This window comes from Artemia franciscana, chromosome 5 (genome assembly GCF_032884065.1).
Source record: "Artemia franciscana chromosome 5, ASM3288406v1, whole genome shotgun sequence".
In the NCBI taxonomy this organism is placed as follows: Eukaryota; Metazoa; Arthropoda; class Branchiopoda; order Anostraca; family Artemiidae; genus Artemia; species Artemia franciscana.
In genome coordinates this window covers 41562195-41589211 of record NC_088867.1, presented here as the reverse complement: position 1 = coordinate 41589211, position 27017 = coordinate 41562195, and the positions used below count along the sequence as shown (strand labels likewise).

Genomic DNA, 27017 nt, shown 5'->3' with positions numbered 1-27017 from the left:
TTCGAGCTGTTTTGTTGTTAATTTTTGTCAAGTTGCTTTGGTTTATCTCGTTAATTAATGCATTCTCTTATGTTTAGGCTCCAGCACCAGTTACTTTACGAGCCCAGCATTTTAAGGCTGAAATGAAAAATCTGGAAAGTTTACGAAGTAAGATTGAACAAAAAGAACAGGAAATCAGGGATTTAAGAGCGTTGATCAAACTTAAACAAGAAGAAGTCTCTGAACTTAACATTCGAAGGGATTTATCTGACAAAAAGCTAAATAGCACCCTCAAAGACGCAGAGCTCTCTATTGAACGTTTGAATAGGTATCTATTGATTAGTAGATTTTTTAGTTAGACTATTCAGTAGATTGAGTAGATTAGTAGTATTTTTCATAGTCTTATTGTAGTGGGCAGCATGGTAAACCAAACAATTACAAGATCATTTCCTGTCTGGCAGCATTAGTCCTCTCTTATATCTTATATGGTGTACTATTCTGGAAAATGTTTACGAAATTAGACCGGTCAAAGATCTCTTTCTGTTTTGCACAATATTTACCATGTTGCTTAGAAATACACATATAAATCAGAAATACAAGTTTCTGACCCTGATGTAAATGCTGCACCAGATTCTTTTTATTGTATTCCTAACTATAAACCTTATTCCCACGTAGCATCTAAATTGCAGATGTCATATGAGCTGGAGAACAACTTGTCCTACTGCAAATGCAAGTAAGTAACTATAAACCTGATCTTTCAATACATTGTCTCACAAAAAATTAAATATAAGCCTTATCTGTAATTGTAGACTTAATATTTCAATATACCCTAAAAAGACTATTGACACGATTGAGATACATTCTTGACCAGCTACTTTTATATTGTGTTTTTGAATTATAAACCTTATTTTTCAGTCTACCACACAAAATTAGATAAAATAGACGTATTGGTGATTTGCTACTTTTTCACTATGCTTCTCAATTGTACACCTTACCTTTTAATTCACCCGACTAAAAACTAGAAATAAGCATAATTTGTGACCAGCTATTAGTTTTATTACATTGTTCAGTTGTTAACGTAATTTTTTAACCTACCTCACAAAAATAAAACTAAACAGCTACATTCGTGATTAGCTGCTATTTTACATGCACATGAAAAGCCATGTACAGTGCATATGGAAAGGAACTTCTACCTCTTAATTTGGATTTTTTACCCTTGAGGGTGCTTAAGCTATGTTTCTGAACTCTCAGAGGCTAGGTCCCCCCCTGGTCCTCGCCTCCCTACCCCAGAGGCACCATGCAAATTTGTAGGACATAAATAATTTCTTATACCACCCTGCTTTTCCATTTATGAAAAGTTAAGCAAGAGAAGTGGGTTTTAATTTAAATAAAGTAGTGACAAAGTTTTAAAAACAAATTACGCTTTCATCAATAAATAAAAATTATGAATATTTCGGTTCCACGTCGGGAGCATTTATCAACCGAGAAAACAAAAATAAGGAAAAAAATAGTTTTTAAGATAAAACTTCCTAGAAAAAAAAAGATAATTCAACACACGGAAAAAAAAACAAGTCAAACCTTAGCAGTATTTCTACATATCTACTATTGCGGATATTGGTTTTTTTTTTTTTTTTTTTGATTTTTTTATTGATTGGGTGTTGTTTGTTTTTTAACTTTTGTCACTACTTTGTTTAAATTACAACCTGTTTCTCACAATTAACTTTTCAATGCTGGACATTCCCATATCTGCTACAATGGGAAGAACTGAAGGGCCTGGAAAAAGTCCCGACTAAGAAGGTGACTCATTAGTTGCTATTGATCTTTCACTACACCAAATAAAATTAGCCTAATTCATGACCAGCTTGTTTTTATTGTGTTTTTTAGCTGTAAACCAATTTTTTCCATATACTAATAAAACTTACACATTTGCCTAATTTTTGGCCAGCTATTTTTTTTATGGCTTTTAAGTGTAAATTTGATTTTTAAGTCCAGCTCACAAAAAAAATCCTGGAGGCGCTAGGTGGAGTCAACTATGGAATAATAGCTAATAGAGGCAAGAGAAAATTTCCAAGGTATTTGAGTAGGACGAAGATGATGCGTTAGCTATGCTGCACTATCCATAAGGGATTTAATTCTCAACGTTTTCAGGAAACTTGAAGATGCTGAGATAATGTTGGCAAGAAAAGACAAGGAATTTGAGGAGACGATTGAACATCTGCAACAGGACTTGAAAGAAATGGAAATTGAGCGAAACGAGCTGAAAGAAAAGAATTTGGCTCTTTCCAAAAGAATCGTCTTTGAAAGCATAGCTAAGGGCAGTGTTTCGTCAGGTATCTTTTTCTTTCTATTTATTTTTGCCTTATTTTCTCTCTTTTTTTCGAACGTTCTTTAAAGAAAAACATGTTGGTTTTATTATAACTGTAAGGGGAAAAATTAAGGGTAGGGTATTAAAACAAATCAAGTCCTTCTTGACATTTTCAACATGCTTGTGCCCAAATCTTATATAAAACCCGACTATGAATGCATTCCAGGACTAAACTCGATTCACATGTTAAAGAAGACATTGTAGGAGGGACTGCGGCAATATATTTACTAATATGCTACTACCACTGCTAACAACCCACTGCAGCACCTGTTGGCCGCCTGAGGCCAACGCAGCAACGCATGCTCCTTCTCCTTTCCATTCTATTCAAAGCCTCCCTCTTTACACCCTATCAAGAAGTTCCCATTTCCCTTAAATATTTCTTTACGACATACTCCTACCTCAACCGCGGACGACCTGCCTTCTGTTTGACCCTAGACGGTTGGGAAAAAAGGATAATCTTCTGCAATCTGTCTTCCCTTATCCACAGAACGTGCCCTAGTTATCTTAAACTAGAATAAAGCCGCCGAAGGCCAACACGGCTATGCAAGCTCTTCCTCCATCCCACAAGCCCCAAAAGACCTTCCAGGTAGATCGGTTTCATCTGGCTCTTCGAAGAAAACTACTAGACTACTACTATCACAAAAAATCATCGCAGCACCAAGCCGCCGGACGCACGCTCCTTCTCCAGCCCATTCTATTCACATTCCCCGTCTTTACACCCTATCAAGAAGTTCCCTTTCCCCTAAATATTCATTTACGACATACCCCTACCACAACCGTAGCCGACCTGCCTTCTGTTTAACCCTAGGCGGTTGGGTGAAACGGATAATCTTCGGCAATCTGTCTTTCTTTATCTACAGAACGTGCCCTAGATATCTTAAAGCAGAAGCCGTCGGAGGCCAACACAGCTATGCAAGCTCTTCCTCCATCCCACAAGCCCCAAAAGACCTTCCGTGTAGATCGTTTTCATCTGGCTCCTCGAAGAAAACTACGAGGCTACTACTATCACAAAAAATCATCCCAGCTCCAAGCCGCCTGACGCACGCTCCTTCTCCACCCTATTCTATTCACAGCCCTCCTCTTTACATCCTATTAAGAAGTTCCCATTTCCCTAAAATCTTTCCTTGCAACATCCTCCCACCCCATTCAGGGACAGATATATTAACTAATATAAGTCAGGGACTTCGATTGTTCTCCAGGCTCACGCTTCCCTTTAATCTTGTCGAAAGATTGTGTCTTTTCTTCTATCTTTTGTTAACGTTTTAGCTTGTGTAGGTTTCCACCATGTAGCTGTAGCGTTGTAGGTATAGCTGTTTATAAATCTAGAATTGTCGATAAATCATGGAGATGCTCAGAGTATTTTAATTTGGGGTTTCCATTCATTGATTATAGTGCAGAGGAACTATCATATAACTCAGGGAAATTTGATACTTGTGGTCAAGAATATTGAATCACGCCATTTTATGGATATAAATAATGATAACTTAGTTTTTTGGATAGTTAATTGTTCCTGCTTCATCTGAACAGAATCACAATATGCCTGAGGTACTGCAGACGCTGTTTCTCGTTTCTTTTTTTTTGCCTTAGGTTTGTAGCCTCCATTCTTATGGTTAATATTCTGTCTGAAATAACCGATTTAGTGACAGGTCTGTACCTATAACTTGCACCAAAGGGACAAGAAACTTGTACCATAGACTTCATTAGTCCTATATCTGCCCCTTCACCGAGTCAGAGCTATAATATTATTTAAACTCTTCCTTAAGGAAGGGTCTAAAATCGCTTAAAATGGTGAACTTTGTCGTTTTTCAAGGATGTTCGGCCAATTTTTGGTGTATTTTTCGTTTTAAAAAAGTAGAACAAATTTTCAAGATGCAATTGGGCAGAGTTGAATCTTAGCCACGAAATGACATGAAAATTGCCGTTTTTCGTTGATATATTAAAACTGTAGGAGAGCAGAAAAATAGTATACTAAAACGTGCAGGGAGCATAAACCTCAAGATCGTCATTTCTAAGTATTAGCCCCATCTATATTCTCACGTTCTAAGGACATTGAGAGGCATCTGTTTATTTCCTAAGTTTGCTACATCCTCTTATCCTAGAAACAGTTAGGAAATTGACTTTTTGACGTCAAAATTTACTTTGTTGAGTTTCCGAAGAAAATATTCGCACAGCAAATGCTTGTCAAAAAATAAAATAAAGCAAAATTAATTTGTTTTTGTTTTCCATCTTTCTTTTCGAACCTGTGTCTTGTAACATGACGCTTTTGGAATAACCGTAGCAAAATAATCGACTGTAACTCATAGACCAAAACAGTGTTGTTGTAACATACAGAAAAGAATAGAAGTAAAATAAAAAGAGGGTTTATTTTATAGTATTGGCACCTGTTCAAAGTATTCTAAATATAGCAGATAAACTAAATCAGTTTAAATCAAATAATCGTTTCTAGACACCCTTTGTATTTAGGACCACTGACCGTCGCTAATTTTGTACTTAGGCTTTCTACTCATAGAGATATTAATATATGCACTAAGTGAAATAATGTTTTCATTTCAAAAAAAAATATTCTGTCTTATGTAAGTTTTATATTATATTTATGTTGCTTTTTTTCCGAGTAAATAATTTTCTCCACTAGTTGGTATAAATAAAAGGATTAATGATGAACTTTTATGAAACTATGAAGCATTAAAAGCAGATATATTGTTGCAGATACCCTTTTCTGGTCAAAGTGTGACTGTAACTCCTAAAATAGTTACATATGTCTCGGCCTGTCAAGCCATATGTCTTCTAGGCCTTTTGCTGATATCGTGACTTTCGGTCGATATTGCCGCTGGTCGTAGTGTGGCTCTACCTCATGAAATAGTATATGTCTTCTAGGCCTTTTGCCGATATCGTGACTTTCGGTCGATATTGCCGCTGGTCATAGTGTGGCTGTACCTCATGAAATAGTATATGTCTTCTAGGTCTTTTGCCGATATCGTGACTTTCGGTCGATATTGCCGCTGGTCATAGTGTGGCTGTACTTCATGAAATAGTATATGTCTTCTAGGCCTTTTGCCGATATTGTGACTTTCGATCGATATTGCCGAAAACGTGTTTGTAAAAACTAGAAAAGAGTTTCTTTAGCAAACTTTCTTTATTCTGGTAACAAACTAAAATTACTTAGCGCTATATCTGGTAAATTTAGAAAATTAAACTTTATTCTTAAAATGCTTTTTATCTTGTTTTTATTTTGTTTGGATTATTTTAAGTTGGTATATTTTGTAAACTTTTGTTCTTGTTTGTCGGGACATTTCATATATGTATAGACGTAAAAGAGCCATGAAAAATCTGGTCTTTTAATTTCTGGTTTCGGTGAATCATGCTTTTATTGATTTAAGGCTTGTATATTTGTAGCCAGCAAGCAAAAAACAAATTGATCACTTTCAAAAAAGTTGCATTAATTTTGTTGCAATGATAATCTAGTATTCATCTGTTAGTTAATAAAATATTCACTGCATGAGGAGAACATATAAAGTTGATAATCTGGTACTCAGTACTTTGTAGCTTGGTTTTGGGTACTTGTTTGAGCAACAGTATATAGAAATATAGGGAGTAAAGACATTTGGTTTAATCCCACTGTCTATTGCTGTAATGAAAGAAAGGCTATGGTAGTTAGATTGTGTTTCATGAATAAAAATCTAAAAGTCGTGGTTTTTTTAAATAAATGCTAAACCTACCAACTATTTCTCACATGTTTTGAATGTACCTGAAACTGACAAAGAAAAGGCAGTATTTTTTTAGCAAATATTTTTTAATTTCTGAAATATGAACACTCAAAGAAGACTGTTATGCCATATTATCAGAAATATGCTAAGTGAAATTAAATGTGGTTAAACCTTAGCAGTATTTCCACATATCTGCTATTACGGATATTGATTTTGATTCAATCAAAGTCTCCAATATAGAAAAATTAGCGGAAAATTGATAAGATTATTATCAATTGTTTCAATGCCTGCTGATTTCAGGCCTGATATGGCCTGCTGATTTCAGTGCCCGAAAAATCTAGAAGTAACTAAAAGTTAATAATATCGATTGCTAACTTCGGTGCTCAGGGTATCTTAAGTAATGCAGATGACATAACAGTACCGTGATATTGTTTTGCCTAAGACCCCATCTAGAAATAAATTAAATAAAAAAAAAACAAGTTTCTTAACTGAAAGTAAGGAGCGACATTGAAACTTACTCAACGTCTCGCGCTTTGCGCTAAAGTTTGACTCTTTCTCTCAACTCTTCTTCTTAAAACATTAAAAACTTTAGCGTAAAGAGCGGGGCGTCGAGGAGGGAACAGCCCCTTTCAAATACGGAGTAATTTCTGTTCCTTATAAGTTTTAGTGTCGCTCCTTACTTTCAGTTAAGAAAACTTGTTTTTTTAATTAATTTCTGCACGTTTTGGAGTTCAGAAGATAAAGTTAGCGCAAGATTGATAAGAGCGTCAGTATAGAAAAAACCATGACCAAAATATTGGGTACGAAATCCTGCATCAGTTAGATACGGCTGCCATTGCTTGAAAAATGCTACTTCGTTCTAAATATGTTAATATTATGTGATGTTTTAGGACCATTAGTGAATGCACCTATTCATGCGGCATCTATAACTACTTCTCAAACAACTCCTGCTTCGTCAAGAGATCTAAACTTGTTGCAGTCACAAGTTATGTCCCTTACAGAAGCGCTTCGTCATTCTAGAAGGGAGGCAACTGCACTTAGAGCTGCGGATATGAAACAAAAACTAGCTGCACTAACGCCTATAAAGGTAGCTATATGCACTAGGTTTTTTTCTTCCTTTTTTTTCTTTTAGTTTTTTTGTCTTCTCTTCTTCCATTAGGTTTTTTCTTCTTTTCATCTTCTACGTTTTTCTTCTTTTCTTCTTTTATATTTTTTCTTCTTTCTTTCAAGTTTTTTTTTACCCAGAGAAGTTGTTTTTTTCCTAACTTTTTCGAGTTAAGAATGTTTAAATGCTATTTTAAAGAATGTCAAGATGAATTAGAGAGTAGAAAGGTACAAAAAAGGTGTATTTGCTCAAAGATTACAAGGATCTGAGCAAAGCCAAAACTAAGGGTAATTGAGGCCACAGGACAATTTAATCAAAATAGTATCAAAAGTGTGTTCACTGCCGGATGAAGAGGAAGATGCGCTAGACTTTTGTCTAAGAAACTGCATAATGATTATTTTAGTAGTAGAGCTTGCCAAATGTCTACGTTTATTAGTGGAATGGTTAGACCCGATTCAGTATGTGTATAATGTGTTAGAGGTAGTTAATTGGTTAGAAGAAAAGGAAACGAAAGAAGAAGAAAATAAATATAAGCCGAATTTTCTGGATCACACTTAAAGTTCTTTTTAATCTCCCATTAAGTTTCTCTATCCCAAACTAGTATTTCATCTTCTTCCTTTTTATTTTTCTGGATCAAAATTCATATTTTTATAAGTTCTTTCAAAACTCCTATTAAAGTTTCCTTATCCCTAACTAAGTCTTCACCTTCTCTCTTTTTATTTTTAAGGATCACAACTCATATTTTTAGAGATTCTTTTGAATTTCATATAAAAGTCTCCCTTTTAGATAAGTCTCCCTTTTTTCTACTTTAGATAACATTTTCTTCTCCATTTGAAGATCCTATATTTGAATACGAATGTCTAAGTTTTATTTCTTACCGCCCAATAGCAAGATATCATAGATAAAAGTTAGAGTTAGGGGGCATGCATGAAATTTAGATTTTGCAACAGGGTAGTTTAAGTAGCACCAATTTTAGAAAGGTAAGAAAACAATCCAATTTTTCTTAGTGTTTCCTCGCACAACAATCAAAATAAATAGGAAAATAGATAGATAGATTAGGGTAGTTTAAGTGGCACCATTTTTAGAAAGGTAAGAAAACAGTCCAATTTTTCTTAGTGTTTCCTCGCACTACAATCAAAATAAATAGGAAAATAGATAAATAGAGCAGGGTAGTTTAAGTGGCACCATTTTTAGAAAGGTAAGAAAACAATCCAATTTTTCTTAGTGTTTCCTCCCACAACAATCAAAATAAATAGGAAAATAGATAAATAGAGCAGGGTAGTTTAAGTGGCACCTTTTTTAGAAAGGTAAGAAAACAATCCAATTTTTCTTAGTGTTTCCTCGCACAACAATCAAATTAAATAGGAAAATAGATAAATAGAGCAGGGTAGTTTAAGTGGCACCATTTTTTGAAAGGTAAGAAAACAATCCAATGTTTCTTAGTGTTACCTCGCACAACAATCAAAATAAATAGGAAAATAGATAAATAGAGTAGGGTAGTTTAAGTGGCACCATTTTTTAGAAAGGTAAGAAAACAATCCAATTTTTCTTAGTGTTTCCTCGCACAACAATCAAAATAAATAGGAAAATAGATAAATAGAGCAGGGTAGTTTAAGTGGCACCATTTTTAGAAAGGTAAGAAAACAATCCAATTTTTCTTAGTGTTTTCTCGCACAACAATCAAAATAAATAGGAAAATAGATAAATAGAGCAGGGTAGTTTAAGTGGCACCATTTTTAGAAAGGTAAGAAAACAATCCAATTTTTCTTAGTGTATCCTCGCACAACGATCAAAATAAATAGGAAAATAGATAAATAGAGCAGGGTAGTTTCAGTGGCACCATTTTTAGAAAGGTAAGAAAACAATCCAATTTTTCTTAGTGTTTCCTCGCACAACAATCAAAATGAATAGGAAAATAGATAAATAGAGTAGGGTAGTTTAAGTGGCACCATTTTTAGAAAGGTAAGAAAACAATCCAATTTTTCTTAGTGTTTCCTCGCACAGCAATCAAAATAAATAGGAAAATAGATAAATAGAGCAGGGTAGTTTAAGTGGCACCATTTTTAGAAAGGTAAGAAAACAATCCAATTTTTCTTAGTGTTTCCTCGCACAACAATCAAAATAAATAGGAAAATAGACAAATAGATCAGGGTAGTTTAAGTGGCACCATTTTTAGAAAGGTAAGAAAACAATCCAATTTTTCTTAGTGTTTCCTCGCACAACAATCAAAATAAATAGGAAAAACTAATTTGGTAAATTTGAGAAACTTCGTCCGTAAAAAATTCAAAGGTCATCATTATGTAGACTCCCAAAGACAACTCTATCTTCAAAGGAAAGCTACACTGGTTTTTGATGTTAGATGCTAGATGATGACATCTCACATTCATCTTTTAGTTATTTCTACTGCTTTCAATTGGTCTATATATTTGTGATTATATTGAAGCTCATAAAAATCGAGTTTTAATCGCTTCAAAAGATTACGGTAATTAAAAATTGAATCGAAGCTGCCGGAAAATTTAATCCCCATAAAAAAAAAAAAAACGAAACAAAAAATTGTTCCTCAGCTGCATTTGCGTATCTGTTGCAAGCAAAAATGCTGGAACGCTCTGCTCCCGTTTTGTTGTGTTTTTCAAAAAAAAGAAAACAGCTAAGGTGCAAAAGCTTTTTTTCTGTTTTCAAAAACATAAGCTGGGCAGTTGGAACCAGAAATAGTGTCAGATTTGCTAGAAACAAATGGGATAAAATGTGTTTCAGCTTTTTCTAAACTATAAAACTCATCGCGTTTTTGTTTCCGGGAATTCCATATGTGTCCTCGTTAAATGCAAACTAAAGATACGATATGTTTATCTTAAATATGAAAGGTGTTAGTGGAAAACTTTTTAAAAGCCAGAAAAAATTTCTCAATTCAACTATGTTAGGGCCTGTGTGTGATTTCTCGACCATTTTCATAGAGATAAGTCAATTGGATAAATATTTGGGGGCTGAATACGATAATTAAGCTAAATGGAGTCTTTTCATAAAAATTGCAATCTTCAGTTTTAAAATTTTATCTTTTAATGATCCCTTAATTCAAATCTTCTTTTTCCTTGTAAAGTCGACCCCTGGAATTTCGAAGGCCTTTCTAAATCAAGAAACATGCTTGTTGAGCTGATTAAGTCTTATTTTGTTTTTGTTTAATTCGAAGCCTAAAGTAATTAAATACGGAAGATTAATTGTATTGCAATGGTTTATTTTGTTTTTTATAATATACTAAATTGGTTTTCTTCTCACATAGAGTACGCAAAACGTGTTTTGTCCAAACAAGTGGCGAGAAGATCTATAACTCCCATAATTATCCATTAAGCATGATTTTTTTTTTAAATATAATCTAAAATTTGGTAGAGAAAAATCAGAAAATTATTTAACCGGATTTTTAAAACCTATTAACGAAGCTTTTTTTATGTTATTTACATGTAAAATAGACTTGCCTTCAATTTGTGCCTATATATGAATTTTGTGTAAAAAAATTAACGCCGTTATTAGAAATGCTGCTTTGATTGACAACACATTAATCATAGCCCCTGAGTAACGATGTAGACAAAGCATTTGCAGGAGTTGTGATAGTAAGTTACCCACCGTCAGTGGGGACTTTCTGTCACGGACGGAGGTCCTCATTACCGTATGGCATATTTTGTTGGTGAAAATACTTTGTAGAAGTACTGTAGTACGAAACAACTCTTCGGCTGCCAATAATTTAAATAAATGATTTAAATAATTGAATTAAATAAAAAAAAATTAATAATTTAGATAGATAATTTTTAAAAAAAAGTAATAATTTAAGTAAATGATAATTACTGAGTTAGAAAGAAGAGTTGGAGGCGTCTAAAGTTGAATTTTATATATCCATTTGAAACGTCATGCCAGGTTAGACTATATTTACTAAGCGAAAATCGTATTTGCGGCTAAGTCTATTGTATTATTCTAATGTGAAATTTTGTGACTGCATCGCTCTTCCTTTAAAAAAAAAAAAAAAAAAAAAAAATTGATGCCAGGTATTTTTTTTCAGCGATAGTTATTTTATTTTGTTTTTTACATTTTTTAGATTATTGGAAAATCAAAGAACATCGAGTCAAGACAACCTTTAGAGGCTGAATTCATGTTTCCAAAAATTCAGTTACTTTCTAGAAAAAAGAAACAAGATGAAAGTCAAATCCCGGAAAATATAAAAAAGAGGAATGACACTGAAAATACGGAGCTTCAGGAAATAGCAAAAAGATCTTCAACTATTTTATCGGTAAGCTTATTTACAACAAGTCAGTATGAATCATTCATTTATATTCTACTAGCTGTTGGGGTGGCGCTTCGCGCCACCCCAACACCTAGTTGGTGGGGGCGCTTCGCGCCCCCCCCCCAAGCCCCTCCGCACGCACAAGTCGTTACGCGCCATATTAGTTACGCGCCATTGTAGTTGTGTCCCTGTGTCCCACCTGTGAATATAGATAGATATATATATATATTTTTAACTACGTAAAACTTGCGAATGTACAACATTCTTGGCTGTCCCATTGTCTGTGCATATAAATAGATTGTCAGGTTTACCGGCTCTTGAACATGCAACATATAATTGTCCATGGGAAAAACAATCTGTATTCAGATCTATACCTCATTATTCTAATGATTGCCCTTGAGCTTTGTTTATGGTGATTGCTAATCGAACATTCTCTGTGTCCCTGTAGTCATTTATATATCCCCCTGTGCCCCCCGGCGTCCCCGTTGTTGTTGTTTCCCTGTGTCCCGGTCGTCATTTGTGTCCCGGTGTCCCAGTCTGTAATTTCTCTTTGAGTGTCGCGGTCGTCATTTATATTCCCTGTGTCCCGGTGTCCCGGTCGTCATTTGTGTTCCGGTGTCCCGGTCTGTCGTCATTTATATTCCCTGTGTCCCGGTCGTCATTTGTGTCCCGGTGCCTTGTTGATGGTGATTGCTAATCGAACATTTCTTGTGTCCCGGTCGCTTTCTCTTTTAGTGTCCTGGCCGTCATTTATATTCCCTATGTCCCGGTGTCCCGGTCGTCATTTGTGTCCTGATGTCCCGGTGTGTAATTTCGTCAATCAAACAACATGACGTCAGTCGACACACAAACATGACGTCACTCGACACACTGACAACTTATTTTATATATAGATGTCCCGGTGTCCCGGTCGTCATTTGTGTCCCGATGTCCCGGTGTGTAATTTCGTCAATCAGCAAACATGACGTCAGTCGACACACAAACATGACGTCACCCGACACACACACAGACAACTTATTTTATATATATAGATTTATATGAACATAGCCATATTTGTTATTAAAATTATATAGATTGCATACCAAATGTAAGGAAGGTTTTCACAGTAGCTGCGATCCACTAAAGAGGGAACCGTTGCCCACAGTAGTTTTAATTTAAAACAGGTTTCAGAAGAAACTGTTTTGTCACAAACACTTCCCACGTCATACTACATTAACTTTCGAAAATAGTACTGTTCATTTAGTGTAACTGAACAGTAATTTGAATCATTGTTTAGGAGATTTCGAGAATTTTCTGACAAGAACCTATTCCGTCCACTCCCCCTCCACTCCCAAAAAAATATGAAATAGAAAGTGCCTCCTTTAAAAATTCTTAATTGAAAACCCTTGACTGAAGGTTTATAGTCCCTAGCAAAAAAAAAAAATATCAACGCCATCAAGCTTTTAGCGACACTTTGTATTTTTTCAAGCTTTGTAATCATTTTTCTGCCAGTAACTGGGATTAGAATCTTATTACTACTCTAATTTTACCAACAACGCAAATTAGATTAACTGTTCTTATTATTAGAAACGAGAAATGCCAATCGTCACTAAACGCCAGATGGCCTTGACGGCTTTTTTGGCACTAGTGCCAGATCTCACTTTTGTAAGTTACCCATGCTCTTTTGAGAAAAAGAGAGAAAGATGGATTTATTAATATAAATAAACAAATAAAACAAGCAGATGGCCTGAAGCAAAGCGTGTTTGGGCTTATAACCCCAGTTCACATACAAATTAAAAACAATACGGAAAAGGAGAGGAAAATAAAAAAAGAAAAGGAAAAGAAAAGAAAAAGAAAAAAAATCGATTACCCTGCATTTCGATCGACGCGGGGTTACGCTTCAAAAAAAAAAAACACTTGGCCAGCATCGCCTAAAACAAAACCAACATCTTGGCTCCACTTGATGTCCACTCAACTATCAAAACCGTAAATATTAACGTTAAATAGCTTTAATTCCCGTCAAAATTCATGGATATTATCCATGTTTCTCAAAGTCGTAGATAAACAATTCCATGCGTGGGGTCCTAGATGCCGAATAGGAATTTGAGATCTACGGGTAATAGCAAGCGGACGACGAATTATATTGGACTGTCTCGTAAAATGTGTAAGAATATCACTTCCTAATTCAAACATACTTTTAAAACATATTGGTAAACAATTTTGAAAATATTTATATATAAACATGCTTTGTTTCCCAGCATTGAACAACCATGTTAACTTTGCTTGTCTAGCACTGATGTGGTCCGTTCTGGCTATTGGTCCGTTTTGCTAAAAAGTCCGCTTTGCTAAAATGTCGTTGGAAGCTGAAGAAATGATGATAAAAAGCATAAGGAAGGATTGGTACTGGAGAAAGAAGAATAAGTCGTTTTTTTCGGTATTAGGACAGTGAAATTGTACAAAAAAAAAATATGATCTTCAGGAGCTTGGACAATTTCTTTTAATATGTAAGGAAATAAGTGAATTTTTTTATCTTTCTAGCCTACTAATTAACATAAAAGAATAAATCAAGGAAAGTTTGTTCCGGTTGCGAAGTAAGCTTTGAGGGGTGTTATAACTTTTTATGCGTTTTTCCATTGAAATCATCTCTTCGATCCTGAGCCTTGATTTTGAAAAATTAATTCTCGAAAAGTCAATCTAAAAACTTTGAATTCTGTTGTTTTTTTTTAATTTTTTTCTCATTTTTAGCGAAATTTTTAATTTTAAGTAAATGTTCTAAAAAATTGTATAAACATAGAGTATGGGTTTGCGACTAAAATGAAACAATTCTACCTACGTTCTGACACAGGTGGGGAAAGCGAGTTTTCTGAAACAGAGTCTTAGAGCGTGACAGCTGCCAGAGAGGGTCACCAAATCTCCACGGTACTTCATGGGAAGTAAGAGGTAGTGTCTAGTTGTGGTTTTTAGGCTTCTAGACACTTTTCAAACCTCCGATAGGGGAGAGGAAGTTAAATTTATGTTATCTAGATGTCTTAGGTATCATTCAGAATGGGTTGTCAGATCTTGACTGAACATAGTCAGAAATCCAATTCTGTATGTTAGTTCTGTTGTTGAAGAGGAAAGAATCGATGTTACCTCTGAGGGAGAACGACTGCGACTACTTGCGACTACCTCTTACTGTGACTGCGAGTACAGAAGTGGCTATTTGCGACTGCAACCGTGACTACTTGTGACTGTTGCTATACGCAACTGTGACTGCGACTATTTTTGAATGTAATTTTGATTACTTACATTTGATTACTTGTAGAAAAGAAAACCCTTAATTCTGGTTATTATGGTATCTTTTAGAAGGTGACGTCAAATTTCAAACAACTCGGTGGGAATTACCACACATTCTAGTTGTGTCATCTGTACAGAGTGTACAGTCGCAGGCGGCGCTGTGTGGTTAAGAGAAGGTTAATCTAAGAGAAATGGTCATTGGATTTCATCCTTGCCTATTGCAAAGAAGAGTTAAAGTGTCATAGTTGAACCTTTTGAGTTTAATCTAAGTTTAATCATAGTTGAGCCCAATGCAGAGAAGAGTAAAAGTGTCATAGCTAAACTTTCGCCTGCTTTCTTTTTCCCATTTCACAAACCATCTCTTTGTTTCTGTCTTTGCATAAAAGAGAAATAGGCTATCTGTTCTTATTCTGGCTGTTATCTTCTGTTCGTATTTTTCTAAAAGTAAGACAGCTAACATGAATATATTTTTTGTGTGTCTTTTGCTTTTCTGTATTAATGGAAAATAAATGATTTTTTTCTTTTTATCAAGCTTTTTTGAATAATCTTTCTTTTTTTTTATTCTTACCTTTTTCTTTGACAATTTATTGACACTAATTTTATTTGTTCATTCAGTTTTAACTGGAGTGCGAATTGAATCTTTTATCCTGACCCAGTGCCATTTATAATATTAGTCAGTATAACTCATCTTGAGAATAGTTAACTTGCACTTGCATAAAATAAATACAATGTTTTAATTTAAGGAACTCTATAACCTTACGGCATATTCAAAAATTGTGGATATCACGAAGAGGCAACCTGGTTTGAACTTTTTGTCTGAACGCTTAAGCCCAGCTTATCCTCTGTCAAGGCATCAAGCTAAAGTCAAAACCCTACAGCGTGAAATTTTGAGGCTTCAAGTAAGTAGATTTTTCGTTTTTACTTTATTTATTTGTTTTGATCTGTCGTCTCGATTCTATGGATTCATAAAATTTGGTTTGGAATAGGGGACAAGTCTAAAAGACATATGTAATGACGAAGGTTATGCTGTCTTTTCATTTAAAAAAAAAAAGAAGTTGCGTTGAATGGGTACATTGTAAAATGGAAGAGGAATATTATGCTACACTCATGAAAAATGTAACATAGCTAATATTAATGTAAACACAAATAGATTAGAGAGCATATGGATACACTTAACCCAGAGAATATAAAAACAATAAACATTGGAATTATTTACAGAAGTCCTTCAAGAAACCTTGAAAATGATGAACTTCTTCTTTCACAAATTTTTGAGCATTGTAGACCAAATAGCCTACTACTAGCATCATTTTGGGTGATTCCAAGCACCCACTGATTGATTGGGATGCATAGTATACACAAGAATCACTTGGGTAACTATAAAAAAATCTAAAAGCAATGTATGAAAACTATCTAGACCAGCTTGTAAAGCAGCCAACTTGAATTCGGGGAAAAGATAAACCAACAACACTTGATCTGGGTCTCTGCAGCAATGGCTCGGAAATTAAAATAGTTACAGTTGAGGCGCCTCTGGGCAAGCCGGGTCATGCTACTGTTACTGTTCATAGCTAAAACAAAACACAAATACAACAATGAAAATAAGTTCAATTATTATAAACCAGAGTACAAATCAATACGTGAAGCTCTGAGTAAAGTGGATTGGCCTGAAGAATTTAAAAATCTTGTGACGGCGGAGGAGATGTAAGGGTTATTTTGTGATAAAATCCAGGAACTGGTAAAAAAAAAAAAAAAAAAAAAAAAAAAAAAAAAAAAAACTATTTGTCAGCTAAAATAAAGCACACAAGACCCGCACTGAAGCGAGAAACTTTGGAGCTAATCAAAAGAAACAGCTTGGAGAAAGTTCGCTACAACCCATGGCAACGAAGACTATAAACTATTGTACCGCTTAAGAAATAAAGCAAGAAAACAAACACTTTATTTTGCAGCTCAAAGAGAAAAACAAGTCACCAAAAACATAAAAGAAAATTCTAAGGAATTCTGGAATTATGGAAGCTCCAAGCAACATCACCGACTTGGCACCCCAGCTTTATTAGATCCTTTATCTAGAAAAACATTGGAAGAGCCCACTGAAAAAGCCAATCTATTTAATTATCATTTTGTATCGGTTTTTACACCACAATCGGAGGATAGAAGTGAAGCAGCACAAATAGAGGAAGAAAATGTTGGCTTTTCAGTGATAGATTTCGATGAAGTGTCCATCTACCAAAAACTTAAAAAGCTAAACACAAATAAATCTGAAGGCCCAGACGGCTATAGACAAGCCAAAATAATTGTTTGTTTTTATGCTTTCTTAATTATTCAAAAGTTCATCTTTCAAGTAAAGAGTGGATTAAGAAGACATTTAATAGAGTTTTATAACGCCTCTTTCTATTTCTTTTTCTTTTTTTAGTCTTATTTATTGGCTTAAACAGTCTTCATTTTCTTTTATCTCTCTTAATGCTTTTCAATTGAAGTGACCTAGGAGTTCTTAAGAAAAATACGACTAGACTTAACCAAGAAAAAAAAAACAAATTAAACACTTCACCTTGAGCTTCCAATTGAGTTACTTAGTTTTCGGAAATCGTAAAGGACACTATCCTTCCTAAGGTTTGATGTGAACGGGAACACTCTATTTATTGGTGGTAATTTCTATTGCCTTTTTACTTTTGTACATATTTTGATTACTTTTTATTCATATTTTATTACTTCTTTACATATTTGTCTACACATATTTTTTACTCTTTTAGAACTCAATTGCCACTATAGCTGCTCACAGGCGATCTTCTTCAGTGTTATACCAGCCAACAAATGAAAAGGTAAGTTCAAATTCTACAGCAATATTAGCTGCACCTTTTTATACTCGATCAATTTCGTCATGTGATGATTACTAGCAAATGATCAAGATCAGAAAATAAGAGTCAGAAATATATCAACATAAAGGAATGTACTGACAAAGCATCTAATGCTTTGTCAGTACTACATCAAACATGCACTCTGAGGAAAATATACTTTTACTTGATAGTGATGCAAATTGCGGAAAAAGGGGTAGTTGTCCCCCCCCTCGATAGACTTAGAAAAATGATGTCTTCACTAAAAAAAAAGAATTACTTGCCCTTCTATGTTCTCCATTTAAAGTAGCACAGTCGATTTTTGTTCTACTTGGCAGTGCAAGGCTTGGGGTTCGGTTCAGCTACCACAAGGCTTGGCGATAGGCCTGCTACCTGTCCCTGTAAGAAAAACTTACTGAGATGTTGTTTACTGAGACGTTGATTTGACGCCCTATCCGCCATTAACGGAACTGGAAGATCTTCATCCTTTATCCCTCCTGTTATGTTTTCGACTATTGGTGTTAGGAACACTGGATTACTCGGTGTAAAAAGGCTAAAAAAAAACACAATATTCATAGAACAGTCTAGGGCCGTCTTGGTCATGATTAATAAGTGCAAATACTGATCAGAACAATATAATGCCTTTAATAAGATATTCTTCAGTGTACTGAAGGTAGAAGTAAATTGTAAAAAAAATGAATAGGGATATGTTTTATATTCGTTTGGTCCTTTCCATGCTTGAAATTTTAATATTCATTATATTCATAGAGGTGTTAAAGTTTGGAATAATTTAGATGATGAAAGAAAAAATCCGATTATCTAGTTTAGTCTAAGAAAATATTGGTGAAAACTTATATTCCAATTATGAGAGTGTCTCCCACAGAGGTCTCTGGGAGGTTTCTTAGTCTTTTTCTGCATTTATGATTAGGTTTTGGTTTTCGACTGCAGAAAAGGAAATACATTTTTCCCTCTTCTTTGCTTTTTTAAAATATGCCAATTAAGTGCTTCCACCCCAATGGCAAGCACTGCTTCTTGTATGGATTATTTATCCGTGCTGTGTCATGAAAATAACGGATTTCACAACATTAATAAGGGTCATTATGCTCAATCTGATCTCGAAATCATCTTGTTAATCATTAAGCATTACAACAAGGAAGATAAATTATCTTATACTTTTTCTTCCAATAAATAGGTCTGGAGTGCCTCAAAAGGGTCTGAAGTTTGTACCACTTATCGGCACAAAGTTACACATTCAGGGTCACCTCTAACCTGTGTAACTGACCAAAGCCACTCAAAGCAGTAACTTTGAAATGTAAATACCTTATTTCTCGACATAATTAACACCCATGGCATGTGATTTTTTCTAATGCAAGTAGTCCAAACTGTTTCTTAATGAAAAAAGGAAGTTTTTAACCTGACGAGGCTTGTCTTATTAAAAAAAAATAACCTTTTTATCAATCACAAGTCATTATACTAAAATGAAGAACAATGCTATCATAACCAGGGACGTAGGTAGGGAAGAGGCAAGGGGGTTTGCTGCCCCTGAATGCAGCGTCTAAGGGGGCACTGAACTGAGTTTTTTCGTCAATACTTTGATCTTCTGGGGGGGGGGGGGCTTCTGGTAAAGGAAAGGGTAAAAACTAGTATTGTCTCTAGGCGCTGGAAATCCCAGCTGCACCTCCCCTTGATATTAACTATTTTTCTGTCTTTTCTTGACTCTCTAATTTTCTATCCTTTCTTGATTAGTTGATATTGTATACACTGCTGACGATGATTGGCTGCACAATTGAAAGATTCAAAATTCATGTACTAAGTGAGATACTTATTAGTATACTAATTTTTCATATTATTACTATAAAAAAAAACAAATAACATCAAATCCTTTATGTTTTATCGACAATATCGGCAGATATGTCAAATATGATATGGTAATATCGTCAAATATGTCGTCTAGTCAGATTAGTTTCCAGAAATTTGTATTTTTGGTATGACAATATCGGCAGTTCCTACTCTTATAAGTTGCTCATACTTTTTGAACGGGGTCTTAAATAGCGTTCTTTGCTTTCTTTCAGTTGCAGTTCACTTACTGGACCTTGCATGAATGTCCAACTTTTCTATTCGTCGTCAAATATGTCGTCTAGTCAGATTAGTATCCAGAAATTTGTATTTTTGGTATGACAATATCGGCAGTTCCTACTCTTATAAGTTGCTCATACTTTTTGAACGGGGTCTTAAATAGCGTTCTTTGCTTTCTTTCAGTTGCAGTTCACTTACTGGACCTTGCATGAATGTCCAACTTTTCTATTCGTCGTCAAATATGTCGTCTAGTCAGATTAGTATCCTGAAATTTGTATTTTTGGTATGACAATATCGGCAGTTCCTACTCTTATAAGTTGCTCATACTTTTTGAACGGGGTCTTAAATAGCGTTCTTTGCTTTCTTTCAGTTGCAGTTCACTTACTGGACCTTGCATGAATGTCCAACTTTTCTATTCGTCGTCAAATATGTCGTCTAGTCAGATTAGTATCCTGAAATTTGTATTTTTGGTATGACAATATCGGCAGTTCCTACTCTTATAAATTACTCATACTTTTTGAACGGGGTCTTAAATAGCGTTCTTTGCTTTCTTTCAGTTGCAGTTCACTTACTGGACCTTGCATGAATGTCCAACTTTTCTATTCGTCGTCAAATATGTCGTCTAGTCAGATTAGTATCCTGAAATTTGTATTTTTGGTATGACAATATCGGCAGTTCCTACTCTTATAAGTTACTCATACTTTTTGAACGGGGTCTTAAATAGCGTTCTTTGCTTTCTTTGCTTTCTTCCCTCCCTAATTCGAAATTTTCTAATAATCCATATACGAATGATTTCTGAATGTTCTAAGGATTCGGTTTTAAATGGAATATTTCTGATTTTCCTGTTTATATGCATTGTTTAATTTTTTATTGTTTCCCGGGGGCGGGCAGTGCTCGTGTTTGCCGGGGTATCCATTGGAAAAATCACTATAAAAAAGTATCAACGACGACTTCGTTTTGAAGATCGTGGAAATGAAGACACTACAAATACTACCTGACTACGCTAACATGCTGCCTGAGGCTAACATGGCTACGCACGCTTTTTTTCCATCTCAGTCTAGTCAAAACTTCCCTCTTTACACCCCCCCCTCTCCCAGAAAATTTCTCCTTTCATCAAATATTTCCTTACGAAGTTCTTCCACCCCAACCGAGGACGACATGCTTTTTTAGCCCTAGATGATTGGCGGAAAAGGACAATCTCTGGCAATCTGTTATCCTTCATTTGCAGAATGTGCCCTAGCCTTCAGTATATAAATAATTTTATTTATTTAGGACCCCCTCCCTTCTATTAACTATTTCAAGGGCCGAATTTTCTAAGGAATGACTCTCATTCTCGGAGTTTTGTTTTACGAATATTAGACTTGAATGTAAAAACGGGGGTTGAGTGAAGGAGCAGCAGTGCTCCTTAACATTTAAAAGGGCATTGGATCAAACAGCTTTTAGTAAGAAACTGTTAAGGAAGAGCAGCCCTTGTCAATAGAACCCGAAACTCTAAAAACAAAGTTTCGGCTACAAATATATGCAACAACAAATTGTAATATCCCTAATCATGTCGATTCTAAAAACGAAATCATAGAAGTTGGGATCAAATCCCCCTCCCCCCAAAAAAAAACGGTGTGATCTTTATTGAAATTAATCATTGTAGTTCAACATATATCACATACCTAAAGACAAGGTTTAAAATAAAATATAAAATAAAAGAGAGAAAACATTGTCAAAAATATACTTGAAGAAAAATTAGAGGGTATAAATTCGACTATGAATGCTACTAGCCTTATATTTGAGCCACTTAACATATCGAGAGCTAGTCATGTGACCAGACACATAGACCTCTCAGTTTGGAATTCGTTTCCAGATTCCACTCGTCAAACTAAAAGTGCTCTTCAACGTAAAAATTATATTAAAACGTCCATTTTTTTGGAAATTGGCAATGTTAAAGACTCCAGACGAGGTTTTTTCTGATCATTTCGTTTTTAATTTCATTTGCATTTATTCTTTTTTGTATTTTTTTTTTTTTTAGCTTTTCTTCCTTTATTTTGGTTTTTGTCTTCCTTCTTATTGTTGTTGATACCCCATCTTTTTTCGATTTGGTAAGATGAATTAGCATTAATGATTCCAACCGGTCGCATTTTCAAGCATATATTCTGCTTTAATGAAACTTATTATCAAACTTAGTTTTATTTGTGTCGATAAAATGAATTGATAAAATGAACGCTTAAAATGTACTAAAGACATTACAGATATTGATTATTGTTAATAATTTGCGCAATTTATTGATCTAATTCCTCACATGAATTATTTCTTTCTCTTTGGTTTCAGATAAAACGGTTTTTCTTTCAAATAAAATTAAAGGGCAACCCTAAAGCTGGAAACGAAGAACAATTTATTAAAATTTATTTCTTGAAAATTTGACATTTATTAAAGATTGACATTCATAGACTGAATTATTTTTAGGCTGATGAACTACGGGCTCGTCTCCAATTTCCTGGCATAGAAGGTGGCTCTGAAACAATTCACTTAACCCAAGAAGAGCTAAGAGCTATTCATCTTAAACTTGCACCCTAGTCTTCTTAAACACATTTTCTCAATTTAGGTTTTGGTTTATCGTTTTCCATTCCGCTTCTTAATGTTTTTGCTTTAGTTTGTTTATTATTTAAATTAAAAGTCGGATATGAAGTGAAAGCTTGCATGTTCTTTTTTGGCTAAATTAGCGATAGTTCAGGTTTGTTTGGGCCTTTGATTATGTGTGCGTTTGAGCATCCCTTAACCAATTTGTCTATTTATCCTACTTATCCATTTACCCTAATTTCCCCGGATTCAATCCGGGAAATGCTTACCCGGGTCCTGTTTCGTCGCAATTTGAAATACTATTCCTCAAACAAACATTTATTTTATTGCTAAGATGGTGCTTCAATATGTCTAGAGATGCAGCATGTACATTTTATGTATATTTCTTTATGTGAATTTCTTTCTCTTATCTTACTGCTGTTAGGTGATATTACGATACATGGTGGAAAATCTTTATGTAAATTTTCAAGCATTGTGCCTACCATAATTTAGATTTTTTCACTGCCAACATTATTTGCCGATTTTTATTCCGGTGGCAATCTCAAGTGTTTTTTTTTTTTTTACAAAAATTTGGTTAGACACTGGAAATATAGTAGATTAAAGAAATTTTATATTCTTCTGTCTTTTACACCTATTGTTCGGGGTTGCTTTGGTCAAATTGTCCATATTCCATTCTCAAAACCAATTTTATATATAAAAACTGTATCAATATGAAACACATCTCTATGACCTTGCAGTAGGCTGCTAGACTTGCTGTAGCATTGGCAAAAAAAAAAACAGATCACTGCTACTCGCGTAAAAAAAGGGATTTTCTTGTTTTTCGAGATGGGGGCTCAAAATCTGCACTAATGGTCTCTCAACTGGGGTGATACCAATGGTGCACTTTGCAGCTTTTTTGTCGAGATTCAAATTCTTTGCCAGAATTTTCAAAAATTAGCTTCACAGTTAATTTTACTATTAAATATAACGCAAATATCAGTTATCATTCCTGGAAACCCTTTAGATGAACTTCTTTATTTTTAATTTTTAATATTAAAATAACGCAAATATCAGTCATCATTCCTAACACCCCTTTAGATGAATTTTTTTTTTTCTTATTTTTAACTTTTACTATAGAAAAATAACGCAAATATCAGTCATCATTCCTCGAACCTCTTTAAGTGAATTTTTGTTCCTATTTGTAGTTTTTACTATTATAAATAACGCAAATAACAGTCATCATTCCTGGAACCCCTTTAGATGATTTTTTTCCTATTTTTGATTTTTACTATTAAAAGTAACGCAATATCAGTCATCATTCCTGGAACCCCTTTAGATGAAAATTTTTATCTAAAATATAATTTACTATTTCAAATTATTTGTTACTATAGTTTAATTTCAATCACATATATTGAGCAGATACAGTGAGAGACATTACAATAACGTCTAGTTTTGGATTTAATGGTGAACCTGTTATTCAAAATCAAATTTTTTAGTTATTTGAATAATTTATATCTATTTATGCTTAGATTAATAAAGCATTTCTGAACCAATTGTTTCCTAATACCGAATTTGAACCAAATATCTTATTTTTTTCCGAACGGGAAAAACTATTTTAGGAAATTCGTTTTAAAAAAACAGAGGAAGATGGAAATGAAAATGAAATGTCTTTTTTAATTTTCCTTCTATTTATTATTTTTATGGTTAAGTTTTATTTTTATCAAGTATATTAGGCAGGTGCAGTGAGGGATAGAACACTGCTCCTGCCTAGATTTTAATTTGATGATTTGCAGGGGATTCAAAGCCCATCATTTATATTGATCAGAATGGTGTATATCTGTATGTACCAGTATTAACATAAATATTGCACTATTGCACCAATTGTTCATCTAAGTAGTGCTATATCTGTTTAGAGAAAGTAAAAGCATAATTAGAGGTAGTATCATTCCAGGCAGTGGCGTAATTTTGTCATTTTTTCCTTTTGGGGGGGGGGGAGCAAAGTTGGAGCCAATTTTCCCAATCATTTGAAAATGACAGCGAAAACTGAAAAATGATCTATATATTGCCATAAAGGCAAAGATATACTAAAGAAAACTGACCTGTTTCTCTGGATACTTGAACTATGCTGGCTTCTCTTAGTTTGAACAAGATTTTTTGCAGGAAATTAATTTCAGTTGGGGGTGCAAACTGAGGTCTGGGGGGGGGGCAAAGTTAGGTCTGGAAAGGGGCAGTTGCCCCCTACCCCATAGCAAATTGCGCCCATGACGCTAGGAACGTTTCCAGGGGAATGAAATGGCTCTAAGCCCGGCGCTCTCTCAAATTTCTTTATTTTTGAGGATAATTACCACTCAGATTATCAAATTAATTTTCTAACCCGTTATTGGTTCCCCTGCCTCGAAATTAAACCTACGTGCCTGATTCAGGCAAAGTTAAATTTGAAATTTCAACAAGTCAAAAAATTCAAAATTAAATGAAAAGAAAAACCAAATCCCTTACAAAAGGCTAAAAACTAGTTTAAAACTCTGAAAAATAAAGACCAAGGAAAGACACAACTATAGACCAACCACAGTTTATACTTTTCATATTTCTCTGAAACCTTCGTTTCCCACAAATGTGCTGATTTACTTGCATAGTAGTAGCAAAGCCTTTTGGGCGGCAGGTTGGAAAAAAAAACGTAGCATTTACTCTTTTGTGTGGATGAAGAAAAATTGTCCTCCACCCCCCTCTCTCCGGCTCAAACCTCTTTGCTAAAAATGAATGAACAGACGAAATTTGTTAGAAAAGCTCTAAATAATTTTAGAAATTTAGAGCCATTTATTATGTCAGGATAACAAAAAAATTGGAGGATTTTCCTCTCTGTTCTATTTATAACAGGGTAGTGAATATGGTCCCCTTCATTTCAGAAACCTCTTGGTCACGGTATTTATGGCCAGTGCTGTTGAACACTGTGAAGATTTTAGGAATTATCAAATATCCGAACATTAAAACTAACTATAGCAGATTTTTTTTGTAAATTAGCATACTTTTTTTTACATGATTAATTCAATTACAGATTTGAAGGGATTCCTCTTATAAAAACAGGTGACTTATTGTCATGTTAAACAACAGAAATCAAATTGAAGACTAGCAAATGGAAATTAAGTCACGGGAGGTGCCAATTTCATAAAAAAAATATCAGAAAGTCGTAAAACGTTGGGATTTAGGACCTCCCCAACATCAAAGAGGCCTAGAAAATTATAAAACATAAGAAAAGTGTTTCAGCTACTTCTACTCTCTGCTCTCCTACAAAACTTATTTGAAAAGTTAAACTGAATTCCCTAGCCGGGAGACAAACCAGGGTAGACATACCAAAAATACAAATTTATGGATACTAATCTGACTAGACGACATATTTGACGACGAATAGAAAAGTTGGACACTTATGCAAGGTCCAGTAAGTGAACTGCAATTAATTATAAGTTCCTTTACGTCATCCTTCCTTACACTCCACCCTGCTATAATTTGGTGTATTGCTTTGGAGGTGGCGATTCGAGGGGATAGAATTGACATCCCTTTAAGGACATGTAAGGGGGTGAATGTATTTTTCGTAATCTAGGGGGTAATTAATTTTCTTTTCAATTTTTTCAGTGAAAATAACCCCAAAAAGACATTTTGTGAAATCTAGGGAGGCAAAAATGTGGGGGTAGGAAGAAATTCTCTTTCCTTTTCAATTGATGTCCTTTGAGAGAACCGTATTTCTTGAGGAAATGCCTTTTTCTGTGTATCTTCATCGCGTAGAAAGTGAAAATAATATTTATTTTCGTGAATCAGTACCCCTGAATGCCATCTAGGAAATGTCCCGTGCTTAAGAATTTATTTTTAGGTTGGGGTGGAATAAAAAAAAACGTCAATAAATGATATACGAAAGCTTTTAATTTCCCGAACGTCTCCCCCCCCCTTGCGCAAATGCGTATGGAGTTACCTTAAATTACCTTAAATCGCATTGTCCAGCGAAATAAGGATTAAATCCTGTAGAATCGCTGATTAGTGATGACGATGGTTGAACGTCTCAACGGCATCCCACTCAGTTCACCACGGCTTTGATGACCATTCTCCATCAATGGCTCTTTTGAAGGCAGCAGTACTGGGGGTAGTGACCTCTTTTTCGGTGAGAGAATTCCACAAACTCACTATTCTGTAAGTGAAGAAGTTATTGCGTAGTCTAGTGGCAGCTCTCTTCTGATATAATTTCTGACTATGCCCCCTAGTTCTGGCAGACTGGTCAAGTTGAAATAGCTTATTTAATGGAGAGTTATAATTCAGGAGCTTATGCGTCATAATAATATCACCCATTTTACGTCTGTAGACAAGAGTGGGGAGTTTCAGCCTCTTCAGACGGGATGAGTAGTTTAAGTATTTGCATCCCTCAATTGCTTTCGTAGCCCGTCTCTGAACTGTTTCTAACTTCTGCTGGTCACCTTTGTTGAGGGGGCAAGCAACACACATTCCAAACTCCAAATTAGGCCTGACCAACGCCTTATATAATTTAGTCATTACCATATGTGACCTACTAGTGATTGTTCTTTTATAATGCCCAGGGTTTGGAGTGCTTTGGCTACAGCTGTCTGTGTGTGTATAGTGAATTTTAATTCTTTATCGACTATGACCCCCAAGTCTCTCCGCTTCAGATGAGATAATAGTCTGTCTGGATCCATCCATCCCTAACATATGATAAGGGCATTTCTCATTTTTCTTTCCAAAGTAGATTGTTCGACATGTATTTACATTGAATTCAAGCCTCCACAAAGCTGCCCAATGGGAAAGTGCCCACAGGTCATTCTGCATAGAGGCTCTCTTATCGGGTGCAATCGACAGGTCCAATGAGTTTGGAGTCATCAGCATAAAGACTTATTTT

The 27017-nt window shown here is 34.8% G+C and overlaps 2 protein-coding genes across 2 annotated transcripts in view; both read left to right on the top strand.

Annotated features, from left to right (window-relative positions):
- LOC136027424 (ralBP1-associated Eps domain-containing protein 2-like) overlaps positions 1 to 27017 on the top strand; it is a 205828-nt gene that overhangs the window by 23172 nt on the left and 155639 nt on the right. The window lies entirely within an intron of this gene.
- Positions 65 to 22258, top strand: LOC136027425 (dynactin subunit 1-like). Its single transcript, XM_065704685.1, has 7 exons — positions 65 to 307; positions 2128 to 2309; positions 6939 to 7135; positions 11235 to 11426; positions 15419 to 15574; positions 17420 to 17488; positions 22031 to 22258. Exons 1-7 carry the CDS (start codon positions 123 to 125, stop codon positions 22139 to 22141), a joined length of 1092 nt encoding a protein of 363 aa, XP_065560757.1. The 5' UTR covers positions 65 to 122; the 3' UTR covers positions 22142 to 22258.

Coding starts and splice junctions, on each gene's coding strand:
- LOC136027425 (XM_065704685.1), top strand. CDS start 123: ATGAAAAATCTGGAAAGTTTACGAAGTAAGATTGAACAAAAAGAACAG. Junction 15,575..17,419: donor GTGAAATTTTGAGGCTTCAA/GTAAGTAGATTT, acceptor TTACTCTTTTAG/AACTCAATTGCCACTATAGC. Junction 17,489..22,030: donor ACCAGCCAACAAATGAAAAG/GTAAGTTCAAAT, acceptor AATTATTTTTAG/GCTGATGAACTACGGGCTCG.